The following is a 12,589-nucleotide window of genomic DNA, read 5'->3' on the forward strand; positions in this document are numbered from 1 at the left end:
ACCCGTGTTCCCAGTTGCGCCGGCTATGGCGACCCTGATCTTGTTGGCCATGGCTTCTTGTGTTCCCTGTGAATGCTTGATGACTTCTGCGGATACAATGTTCAGCCGGCGAGACTGGTTAAATAGATGCCCACAAGTTTCATCGAGCCTTTTTTGGGCACTTGATGAAATCAGTACATCACGGTATTTCGGCCGAAGCTTAGCGTCGTGGATCGTCTCAAGTCTCCCAGTTGTTAACTTCGGCCGAAAATCGGTCGAATCTACAACGGGGGCCGCGAAGGTCCGCCACCAACAGTCCGGAACCGAATACGAGTGGAGAGAATTATCTGATTGGCATCAAAGTGAGTATCATATGAATTTAAAGGATATGTGACGGTTATGGAAGCTCCTGGGGCGATCCAGGAAGCCGTACATACAGTAGAGCCATTCACTAGCAGTATTCTCTGATAAAGCGGTGAAGATCTGAGAAGTCGTGCTTCGGGACGCGTTGCAGATATTCGCATTGCCCTGCCGTATCGGTGCCCGTGGCTTCGATAATTTTTCTTGATAACAGTGCTAGACCGGGGCTGTTCCGCTCGACGCCTAGAGATCCAGGCTGTTTAGGATGGGTTGCAGCGTTCCAGAGTGTCGTCCACCGATCGAGGGCCCGAAGCAAATTCATCCGTCCTGTGTCATGCAGCGAAAATGCATGCAAATTGAAGATAATCGGTTGCAAGGCTAGAATTACATAAGGTCAGCCTAAATATACACCAGAGGCTTCTGCAAACTCACCAACAATGACCGCATTCAGGTGATGAAGGGTGAGTCGATCAAACGGGGGCACTGGCTCAATCGGCCACTCATTTTGCATCAACCCAACTGTCAAATCTCCTAAGCAGACGAATTCGTGTCCAGCCTCAATCCTTAGCTGGATGAAGGCTTCTTCGGATCCCGCATCCCACAAAGCCTGATTGCATGGAAGATGCCCGAGCGTCTCAGCATGGGACATCGACGGTGGGTTGTTGCAGAATAATGTCAAGAGACTGTCCATGAAAAAAGTCCATGTCGAAAGACGGATCCGCGTCTCTTGTTTTATGAAAGTTCGCCAGTCTTCCGCCTCGTCATGCTGTATCCTAGTGAAACCAAAGTGCCGGAGAGAAAATACCAGTAGCGGGAGACGCTTGAAGATGATTACCCCTTTTCTACCGTCATCAAAACATATCTGTAAGACTACAATCAGCAACGCAGCTTGGAGTATCTCGACAGTTGTCTCAGATTCAGGTTCTTTGTGATTGCTGTTGATGGAGCGTTCTAATTGTTGGAAGATGTATGCGTCTGCAATAAGGTAGAAGTCTCGTGCCCTCGCCCTGCTCCCCGCGGCATCAGAAGAAGATTTGGAGTAGGCCGCACCGTTGAGAGATATCGCCAACAGTAAAGGCAAACAAGTTGTTTCGAGGTTGAAAGTTGGCCAATGTACGACTGGGTATTGATAGTGCCGCTTCCGGGAGAACACTTCGCAGAACGCATGAACCTGGTCACTGGAGAAGACCTCGTTGAATGACAGAGGGTCAAAGCAACCAAGCTCCGAATTCAATGAAGCAACTTGCGACAGGTCTTTAGAAATTCGAGCGATTCGTACAGCGAGTTCGTCGGTAGGAGATGTCATGGTTAGGCCGCCAGAAGCGTTGTACTCGGAGTACCCAAACATGTCCGCAGGTCCCGCCTCCATCGGGTCCATGTCGAAACCCGGGTCCAAAAGGGTCGTGAAAAGAAGTGACGGATCGATGCAGTCGCCAAAGTCGGGTATAATTTTTAATTTAGGAGCTTTATTCGTGAAAGGACCTTGGATGTCGACTTCTGGCACGGCGGCCATCTCCTGCTCAATTGCCTGGCCCCCTCGTGGACCCGTGAAGTTGAGGAAGAACGACAGCTGGGAATGTTGCGTCTTAGCACCTCCTGGACCGGAGGCTTTTTCTCTGTGAGATTCATCGCTACAGAAGCGTTCGAAAGTGCAATCAAGTTTCCGCACATTGCAATGACCGCAAGGGAATTTCCCATCACATTGAGATTTGATGCGCGAGCACCGATCGCAAGCCCGAAGCTTCCGGCCTCGCTTGGCTTCCACGGGTAATGGCTGATTTCCTCGCTTATGACAAGACTTGGCGTGTCTTCGAGCACCATCCACTCGTCTGAAGGTTTTCCTGCAGAAAGGACAGGCGTGTAGTCCGGAGAGCTTTGCTGGTGTTCCGATGGGGAGGTGGCAGACCGGACAGTCTGCGAGGCTTGGAGACATGAACCCAGCGGTCTCGGTGATTGGACCAGCGGTCGTCATGACTCTGTAACTCTTCAGAGACCAAGTAAAAATTTAGCCTTGACCGTGGATTTCAAAGAGTGCCGGGCTGCTGTTCTGCTAGGAGTGGTGTGATGACAGATGTGACGGAGGACGGAAGAAGATGAGTGTTTTTCCCGTGGCTGCAGCCACTGACCCACTGCCTATTCCGGTAAAGTCCCAATCCAAGGCTTGAATGATATGCCCTGCTCTGAGTTCAGGACATACCAAAAAGAGAATAGAAACTAATTTGAAGGAAAATCTAATACTTAAGAAAATTTCGAGAAAAATATTTGATGCGTAACTGGCAGTGATGTTGAAGGGCCAGATGATGAACCCTAGGATAGCGCCACTTAGGTGGACTCCGGCGTCCTCCTCGTCTGCGATCCTCGATGTGTGAATTTCCCGGCACGACGTCAGAAGTGAGCGTTCTCGAGCAACATCACTCAAACTCTTTCCCTTCTTTTTTTTTCTCTTCATAGTTTTCATTCTCGTCAGAAAATCTCCTCGCTCACTCATTAAACTCACAGAAATGGCTACAATGTTACCGCCAAAAGGTAAGCATATCTCTACATCAGAGCCCACTTACAAATACTAAATCCAATAGTCCGTCTCGCAGGCGTACGCAACTGCCTCAATACCTTCGCACGACATCTACCTGTCATTTGCTATCCAAGCCACAATCAGAAGCATGGAGGCCTTCGCTTCCAATCGAAGAATGCTACTCCTCGCACTCCACGGTCTTCTCCTCTCGGACTTTCCGCCGAACCGCGACCAACAAGCGTGGTTGAACACGTCCTGTATGACTCCGTCCAACTCACTTGCCAACACACGTTGCTGACCTAGTGTTGACACAGTACCACTTTCGATCAGCTAGTCGCTTGGGCACGCAATGGTTCCATGTGGCCGCTCACATTCGCCCTCGCCTGCTGCGGCATCGAGATGATGCACTCCTCCATGCCTCGCTACGACATGGACCGCCTAGGTATCATCTTCCGCGCCTCGCCGCGACAGTCGGACGTCATGATCGTCGCCGGCACCGTTACGAACAAGATGGCTTCGGCTGTGCGACAGTGCTACGATCAGATGCCGGATCCGAAGTGGGTGATTAGTATGGGTAGCTGTGCGAATGGCGGAGGATATTATTATTACAGTTACAGCGTAGTGAGGGGCGTGGACAGGATTTTGCCTGTTGATATATACGTCCCTGGGTGCCCGCCCACGGCGGAGGCATTGCTGTATGGTATCTTTCGACTGCAGAGGAAGATCCAGAAGACAAAGGTGACTAGGATGTGGTATCGCAAGTGAATGGCTGAAGCCAGTGACACCGCTCCACGCCCCATTCACTAAATGAAAACTCGTTAGACTGTCTAGACGGACGATAGTACATATTGTTGCAACCAAGTTCGTATATAATCTGCTGTGACTTTTGGATAACCGGAACTGAAGACGAAGTGTAGGGATGTTATGATTGGCATTAAGGTGAAAGCGACATAAAACATAGATGCCTGGCTATGAAACATGCTTCAATGGTATAATAAACAATTAACGTCGTCCAGAGCCTTTTATCCTCAGCCCGATCTCATTTCGTCTTATCTTCCTCATCGCAGGTTTCCTAACCCAGCATGAGCAACACCCTCCTTTCATATTAACACATCATGACAAAGACAACCACGCCGCCTCAACATTGGCCTTGGGGTCCGGTGATCCCTTCGCACCCTTCAGCCAGCAGTAGTTCTGGTCCGTACCCTGCTTGCCGGCAGTGACCCAGGCGACGCCGATGCACGGCCCATCGGCACTCTGCGTCGTGACGCTCAACGCAGCACATAGGTTCATGCAGTCCTCCATCCTGGTCAATGGGATGTATCCCAGGTCGTTGAAGGGATAGTTCTTGCCACATTCGCGGACGAACTTCAGGTTGCTCCCGGGGACAGAGTACGTCTTATTCTCGGCAGACAGGTTCGGGCAGTTTGAGGTAGCCTCACCGAAGATCGAGGAGGCTTGTTGGGGCAGGGGAATCGACGTGAAGCCGGTTGATGTAGCGGATGCTGCTGCTGCCGTTGCTGAGGCGGTTCCAGAGGCGGTGTTTGATGCAGATTCTGAGGCGGTTGCCGCTGCGTTCGAGGCTGCTGCTGAGGCTGATGCTTGTGTTGCTGATTGTTCCAGCTTACTGTGAGATGGGTCAGTGACGGTGTTCGGCAAAATGAAAACAGTCGGCATGAACTTACGCATCACATGTTTGGATGTATCCTGCATACTGCTGAGCAATGGTACCAGCAGCCGCCGACGCGCCAATTGTGCCGAGAAGGAATATCAACGCCAGCAAACCCATCCAAAACGTCGCCGCCCGGATGCCGCATACCCGCTTTTCTCCCTTCCCCGGAGGCGGAGCTGCCGCATGATCCCCGCCATACGCCGATGGTGTCGGTGCCGATTGTGGGTACGGCTGCTGTTGTTGGTACGGTTGTTGGTCGTATCCCGATGGGGGCTTGACGTTGTCTTGGTACGGCACGTAGTATCCTGGTCCGCCGGGCGCCGCAGTCTGGTAATGCCCGTCGCCGTTGTTGGCCACCTCCAGGCCCGCGTACTCGGCCGGCATCAGTCCTGCTTGGTACTTCGGGTCGCGAGAGTCGTCGGATGATGTTCGTGCGGAGGTGATGTTGTTGGGTGCCAGCGAGGCTGGGTGGCCCTCCGGAGAGCTCGTCGGTCCTGATGTGGCCATTGTTGGCGAGTATTCTTTTTGGTCGACGACCTCGTCGCTTCTTCTTTCTTTCTTTTATCGCCTGGGTAAGACCACACACCTGGAAGAAAAGGGAAAGGGTTCGGATCTCAGGAACAGTCGGACGGATCAGAGAATAACGTGGTTTAAAGCCGACAATGAGCAACACGAGAAGGAAGCACAACCTTGGCGTAGGATTTCACGACGCCACGGTATTGGTTTTGGGGGGGTACAAGGTCTCATATAACATGCAATGGCACCCCAGGGCCCCCCGGCCAGGCTCTCAGTCTCGAAAGACGCAGGTTGCGATCCGTCGGCCGCTCTTCTCGCGATCGGCCGGTGGTGTAAGAGCCAAAAGTCTGCCCTGTCCCACCAAAAGCACGACCATCTTTGAGCTAATTGGGGGCTCGACCGGGGTTCATGATGCTGTGTTGCACCCAGGCGAATTAGAATCCATGCACAAATGTCGAAAGACATTGCCTCAAACGGACTAGAGCGGCCAGCCTTGCAGAGTACGATTTTCTCTCCTCTCCATCGGTTCTCAGGCACCCGGAATGGCGGCCAATAGCGTGAGGGTTTATACGCCAAACCTTTCTTGCCAGTCCAGCATCCTTGACGCAAGCGGGCGCCCGCTAGCCAGGGGTAAATAATAAGCACGATACTAAAGTGCAATTGGGGACCCGGTCCACGGTCAACGGTCGACAGAACACTGACCGATTCCGGTTTACGGGCCGTGCGTTCTCTGCTTTTGCTGCCTGCAAGGTGAGATGACAGGGTCGCTGGTGTGATGAAACTGGGTTCGATTTGGCAATAAGCTTCAAACTGCCTTTGCCCGTTAGGGTGCTATTGGCGATGCTACCATAGCCGCCGTCGATAACAAGCTCGTCTCACAGACGGACTTGGCTGGAAGGCTAAGCCACTGCTCTGCGGCCGGTTCCTTGGTTCCCGTTTTTGGGGACGAAAACGAAAATCTGCGCGGCAAGCTGAGCAATCACGGCGTCACACGAAGCCGGCGAAGCCTCCACGGAGACCCGGGGCTGAGATGCAGCACAACACTACTGTCCCGATAAGCCGGGATGGGTGTACGGCCTTGGTTAGGGCTGAATGAGTGCTGAACGAGCTCTTGCTATCAAGCAGCTTGTCTGCGATCATGGAGGAGATATTATTGATGCACTCAACGACGTCTTCAACGTAAAACGTGGGAGCCTGATAATGGACGAGGGACTGTCCCAATTCTCATCGTTTATTCCCGCCGAAAGGCGTAGATGATGACATTCAGAGACCGCTCCACCGACAGCCCCAAAACCGTGGGCCCAAGGCAACAGAGATGTTCAGTCTCTTTTGCGGAATTTGCGGAGTTGATGGGGTCGCGACGCAGCTGGAGACCGCTAAAACTGCTCTAGGCAGAAGGATTTGGACCCTTGTCGGCAACAAATTGTGAGAATCTCGCTAGATGAGACGCTTGCTTGCCGGTTCCCTGCACGGTCTTTTGGCCTTCACCAAAGTCCCTTTTCTTCTGCCGCGGCGAACTTAATAGCTTTCTTCCGAATTATTCAGCAGGTGGGACGTTGTTAGCTTAACTCTAAAAGGTAATTCTTAAAAGCATGGTTGGGGGGTTGGAGTTCCGGTCAGTCGAGATGCTGGGGAAGAATAGCGCATGACTCGATGTTGCTTAGTGGTTCGTCTTCGGAGTCCAAGTCCGTAAGACGGTTTCTTTGCAACTGGGTGTTCTCTCATGCATGCGGGCTTGCTACACCTCTGCGGTCATGGGTACAATTGATGGGATGGACATCCCCTTTATTATGTGATCAGAGATTCGATTGCTATCCCAGAAACCCCAAGCACTCCTTGACAGCTGCACGTTCTGTTAACTTTTGAGCGCTGACCACACCACCATCTCTTGCAGCTTACGGTGGCCCATGCCATCCCCGTACCCACGCGGGAGGGACTTTGGCTTTGTATGGCTCGACAAGTCACAACGTGCTGTTGGAAGGTGAGGGCCTTGTAATCTCATTTCTCTCTGCTGGTTCCTTCAGGGCAGAATTCCTGCGAAGTGATCAACTTCCTTTCATGATATCATCTGGGGTACGGTAACCGTACAAGCATATAGTAGCTTGCAGGCCCCTAGAGCCGCTTCGTGATTTATTTGCAAGGCTCTGATGACAATTTACCCTGTAGCAACTGTCGTTTATGTGTTATTATGCTTACCGAGCGGCGGGTTTGTCTCGGGCGTAGCAGCGCTGAAGTTGACTTGGGCCAGAAGTACCTGCACGAACATGGCGCAGTCGCCAACAACATGCAGCATAGCCACCGACGAACAACATCGCCAAGCAGATCGGACATCAGCAAGACCACTCTTCTTACTGCATTCTAAATTCAACGTCAGCGTCATGTAATCTATTACTTGCAAGACCAGGTAGCTCAGGTGGTAGAGTATTCACACAGTAGATGAAAGGTCGCGTGTTCAACTCATGCCCTGGTCGTGTTCCTTTTGTTTAGTTATTTGAGACGACTTCAGGCCTATTTCAGTCAATTTAAATGATATGGTATATCTATGATACGAGGCCAGGTAGCTCAGGTGGTAGAGCAGTGTAACCTTAGATTCACAGGTCGCGTGTTCAACTCATGCCCTGGCCGTGTTCTCTTTTTGGGGTAAGCCTTTTGAGAGAACTTCTCGGCGAACAGCATCCACTGCTCGCACAAATGAGGTGGTGTCCAGAATTTTCAGGAGCCAAGTCAATCGGGTAGCGATAGAATCACTCACTTTTAGTCATATAAACAAGCTAACAGTTGTTATCTTTCAGCTAGGTAAGGTGCAAGACCAAGTAGCTCAGGTGGTAGAGCCGCATCCCTGTTCCAGGTGCCGGTCGCGTGTTCAACTCATACCTTGGTCGATTTCCTTTTTGGATACTTCTTCTCGAGGAAACTTCAACCCAACAATCGTTGATCATTCGTTGGCATTTTGATACCAAGCATCTCAGGCGGTAAAGCAGCAACTTAGTTCCGATCGCAGGTCGCGTGCTCAACTCATGTCTTGCTCGTTTTGGTCTTTTTTCGCGTTCTTTCCTCGTTGGCTCTCGGCTGGGGAAGCAGTTAGACAGTCAAGTATCACGACACTCAATTCTCGATACTATTCCAGCTGCATCCCAAACTTGTGCTAAGATCTTCGAATGCAGGGGGAAAAGACATTGCCTGAAACGATATGCGTCGCCTTCATCCAACTTCAAGTTTAAACCAAAGAAAGACGAGCGCATGTACGGCCATCGGAGAATATGTCAATCGCCAACGGCGCTTTGAAACTTGGGGCAATCATGTGAGCGGGAGCATAATGAAAAGGCCAAAGCATGCTCGCTTGGTTAGTTTACCACTGCGGTCGTTCTCGCAAGTCAACTCTCTCACGGTAGCCAAAGATGGAGTCAAAATAGTCAACCTATGAGACGAGCGCTGTTGGAGTGAAGAGGTTCATATAATCGTTATACTTCCCGCTAGCAATGCGGCGACAAAAGGTAAAGTTAGCAGCACATTGTATTGGGCCGAACCACTCCTAACTCCCCGAAACCGAATCTTGGATGTGGATTGTCCACTCAACGTCGTCGAGTCCATCCCAACGAGTTAATACTCGGGACTTGGAAGCCAGATAGGGACCCATGAAACTTGAATCCAACAACCGCCCGTCAAGATCCTGAAATACGTCGTAAATGAGTAAGTAGCCGCCGTGGCGAACGGAAACTCGGGCCTCGCGAGCCCGTGTATCCCCGAAGGCCGCGCAGTGAGCTCGGTCCCGTCATCCCATCTCTGAACCCTCAGAAAACATCCCATAATCTGGGGTAGAGAAACACGCTCGAGTCGCAACAGCACCAATCCATCGCGCCGAACCTGGAGTGATTGGGCCAGCCACGCCCGCTTTGAACAGTGCGTCCTCCCAGATCGAAAAATACTCCATGTCAGCCACCAGCCTTTTGGGTCGTGCGCTGGGCGGACGTCCGACGCGGCTGATCATGCAGCCGACAGCACAGCGCAGGAGGAACAGATCTACGTGGCTCGGAGGCCGAAAAGAACGGCATCGGGACGTAAGAGAACTCCTACAGGAAGACATTGGACGAATAAATTCGTGCAGCGTGAGACAACAATGTCGTGAAACGTAATCGGTCCCGGGGCGTGATTCGTCCCGTTTGTTGAACGCCACGCGCGAGATGGTGGGTTTATAAGCTGCGAACCTCCCCCGCAACTTTATTCTGCTAGCTGAAGCAGACTTACATGTGGTTTCCATCTCTCATACGACGTCAACCCAACTGCCATTCTTATTAGAGATCACATATCACATCTCTCATCCCATATCAGCAACCATGGCCATCGCACCGTCAGGGGTCAGCCGGCCCTCCGAACTCGCCCACCTCGTCCTCCGCACGAACAACGCCAAGCGGCTCGTCGACTTCTACACCAAGTTCCTCAACGCGCGCGTGGTGCACGGCTCGGAGCTCATCACCTTCCTGACGTGGGACCACGAGCACCACCGCCTCGCGATCCTGCACGACGCGACCGCGACGCCGCGGCCCGAGAACAGCTGCGGCATGGACCACTTCGCGCTGACGTTCGACTCGCTCGGCGCGCTGCTGACGTCGTACCGCGCGCGCAAGGAGATGGGCTTCGAGCCGGCGTACTGCGTGCACCATGGCATGTCGACGAGCATGTACTACCGCGACCCCGACGGGAACAAGATCGAGACGCAGGTGGACGCGTACGAGAAGCCCGAGGACGCGGTGGCGTTCATGATGAGTGCGGAGTTTGCGAGGGACCCGCGCGGGCCAAGGTTCGATCCGGACGAGATGCTGAGGAGGTTCGAGGCGGGAGAGGACGAGAAGACGTTGATGGTGAGGGGGGCGGTGGCGCCTGTGAGTGAGGTACAGGCTACTGCTTAGAGAGACGGGTGTTTGGCTCAGTGTATGAGGTTGTGATTGAGGGTTTTGCATCGGTGATTGTTGACGATGATGGCATTACGATGGGTAGCTGAGGGCTGGCACCATAACGAAGATTCAGAATGAAATCAATCACTTTTCCACGCCGTGCTCCCACATTGAATAATGCAACGAATAATTTGGTGCTTTGTTATACCTGCGGACTAGAGCTGCAGCCGCGAATGAAATACATGGTAGAGAATGATGAAGACTCTTTCCAGTGCAAAACAAGACATCTCAAATATGTCAAAGCCAGATTAGCAGAGACCGTCTGCGTGTGTCTTTAGGGACCTTAACAGTGTTTGCCTGTTATGGGATCGATACGATGCCACATAGAAGGATTTTTGGGACCGAGAACCTGCAAGGTTTCTGAGCTCGTAGAGAATGTCGTCTAATTAAGCCTTGAGTTCTTACAAGGATATGCACCACCACTTGCTGCATGTAGACCAGGAAGCATTGGAACCAGTGAGTTTGCTGATTATTGAGTGTCACTGCTTGGGGCCACCAGACATGTACGCAGAGCAGTCAATGAATCATTTCACCCACATGGATAATCTAACGCATATGAACACTTGGTCCCATTTGCGAGAAAATGTTGTCAAGACAGAATGTATGCAAGGGTTGGCCTCGCCCATTTATATGTAAAGACAGAATGTAATTTATACTGTAGAAGCTAATACAGGTCGTTCTCAAAGTATCCAAGGCGTTTCCACTCAACGTTAAGTCAACGTAATCCATCAGCCAGCCGCTTTGTCGTTCAGGTGCGGCCAGACCACCCGCCGCTCTAAGGTCGCGCGAGAGGGGTGAGCAGGGTGATCCGGCCTCCAGGCATCTTTGCAGGGTCCAAATGCCTTCCATTATCCTAGCCGCCCGACGCCCGAGTGGGTCGGTCAAATCTAGCAGCTGATGGAGCCCCATTGGTTCTTGGTTGCGCTGTACCAGACCGTGTTCACAATACCGGCGGTGCAGCCGGAGCTGCCAGTAAACTGCCAAACCATCTCGCCGTCATATTCGCCGCAAAGGGTGGAAGTCTTGCCACAGGCGCCGTAGCCGTTGAGGTTGTCCCACAGGCCGCCACACTTTCCGGGGATGTCGACGACGCCGGTGGCTCGCACTTGCCAGATGGGGATGGCCTTGTTGCCGAGGTTTTTGCAGGAGGCCGCGGAGGCCAGGGGCGTCATCGCCGCGACGATCAAGGCAGCTGCGGTGGTGAAATGCATTTTGATGTTGGGGTTTTTGGCGTCTTGAGTTGATGAGCTCGAGAAGTGGGAGTTGTCAGGTGAGAAGATGAGGGTTGCTTGTTGTGCGATGAAGTTGAGGTGAGTGAGAAGGGTGAATTGTGAGTCGAGAGAGGCAGGAAAACAGTTGTTTATATATCCTGAAGACTTGACTTGCAAATGAGAGAAGCTTCAACGTCTAAGTGATTCCGACTCTGGGTCCTCATACCTCTCCCCCAGCCAGAACTCCTCATGCGGTGCCTCGTAACAGATTTGATCTTTTGTTTTGTCGTTTTGATCTTTTGTATCGTATTGCAATTAAGTTTCTCCACATAGTTGTGGAAAGAGTTGTGGATAATTCGGCTGCCTAACGTGTGTCCGGGTCCCTTCAGTCCTTTCAGGGTCCAAGATCCACTCAGTGGATAGACGATGCTAGACCGCCATTACCACTGATGCGTTTAAACACAACATAGCTTTTTTTGATCATACTATAATAGGGTAATGCGATTTACCAAAGATCCTCCAGGACATGATAAATGACCGTGAATCATTTCTTAACTCGGATTGCTTACTTGCTTCGGGCAGCTCGGAGCTGAAGCGCCCTCCCGAAGGGTGAAGTTGCGAGTCATGTCAAAGTCAGATAATTCAACGTTAGATGCCTCTTCGCAGAGCACGTTCCAGTGCTAGCTGTGTTGGCATCAAATGATTCGCTGATTGATAATTGAAGCTCAGGGCAAAGAAATGAAAGGCATACACGGCGTATCGACTCAGAAAAGTTGGATGCGTTACTCCCCTTCTTCTCCAACTTTATCTATCAGTCTCGCTCCTTCGGGGTGCCCCGGTCATACGCGTTGGCTCCGGCCAGGGCAACAAATTCTTAAGGGGCCTTACACATCGTGCTTTGGGCTTTTGGTGGTTCTTGGTGGTTTTCTTCCCAGAGATCACGAAAGTGTGAGCTGGGAGGATCAAGGTTCCTGTTGGTGCAGGTTTGAAGGATTCAATTGAGTCTGACAGCATCCCAGAAACTTTGTTAAGCACTACTGGTTGCACTAACAGGGGAGTTGCTCACCTATTCGCCCGTTGATGCTGATCACCCACGAGCTTGGTAGACCGTAAAAGCAGTCATTGCAGGGTGAGGAGTTCGGTGACGTGATTGGACTTGACAAGTTGATCAACAAAGCTTAACGCCACTGAAGAGTGGGCTGTTTTGCGAGCTGTCATGTGGCTTGAGTTCCATCAGATAACTGTATTGGGGCTGTGTCCTAATCTCTTACAACCTTCCAGTCATCGTATCAAGATAGACTTTAATTTCGAAGTGATGCTTGACAGATCACCAATCGCAAAGGTTAGAGTTGTCTTGAAATCTGTGCTGAGCCAGGATCGCCTCACT

General features: G+C 51.7%; 4 protein-coding genes across 4 annotated transcripts; 2 read left to right on the plus strand and 2 right to left on the minus strand.

The window, feature by feature from the left end:
• Positions 1-3,250: 3,250 nt before the first annotated feature.
• CGGC5_v012796 (NADH-ubiquinone oxidoreductase 19.3 kDa subunit) lies at positions 3,251-3,616 on the plus strand (the record flags this gene model as incomplete). Its single annotated transcript, XM_032036660.1, has 2 exons — positions 3,251-3,408; positions 3,463-3,616. The coding sequence occupies 2 exons, from the start codon at positions 3,251-3,253 to the stop codon at positions 3,614-3,616; spliced, it is 312 nt and encodes a 103-aa protein (XP_031884489.1).
• A 348-nt stretch (positions 3,617-3,964) lies between these two features.
• CGGC5_v012797 (uncharacterized protein) lies at positions 3,965-5,030 on the minus strand (the record flags this gene model as incomplete). The annotated part of the gene is made up of 2 exons (XM_032036659.1): positions 3,965-4,478; positions 4,537-5,030. 2 exons carry the CDS (start codon positions 5,028-5,030, stop codon positions 3,965-3,967), a joined length of 1,008 nt encoding a protein of 335 aa, XP_031884469.1.
• Positions 5,031-9,373: 4,343 nt separating this feature from the next.
• Positions 9,374-9,946, plus strand: CGGC5_v012798 (Biphenyl-2,3-diol 1,2-dioxygenase 2; the record flags this gene model as incomplete). Its single annotated transcript, XM_032036658.1, has 1 exon — positions 9,374-9,946. The coding sequence occupies one exon, from the start codon at positions 9,374-9,376 to the stop codon at positions 9,944-9,946; it is 573 nt and encodes a 190-aa protein (XP_031884417.1).
• A 932-nt stretch (positions 9,947-10,878) lies between these two features.
• CGGC5_v012799 (uncharacterized protein) lies at positions 10,879-11,202 on the minus strand (the record flags this gene model as incomplete). Its single annotated transcript, XM_032036657.1, has 1 exon — positions 10,879-11,202. One exon carries the CDS (start codon positions 11,200-11,202, stop codon positions 10,879-10,881), a length of 324 nt encoding a protein of 107 aa, XP_031884472.1.
• Between the last annotated feature and the right edge of the window lie 1,387 nt (positions 11,203-12,589).

This window comes from Colletotrichum fructicola, assembly GCF_000319635.2.
Source record: "Colletotrichum fructicola Nara gc5 chromosome Unknown KSG_Nara_v1_contig07, whole genome shotgun sequence".
In the NCBI taxonomy this organism is placed as follows: domain Eukaryota; kingdom Fungi; phylum Ascomycota; class Sordariomycetes; order Glomerellales; family Glomerellaceae; genus Colletotrichum; species Colletotrichum fructicola.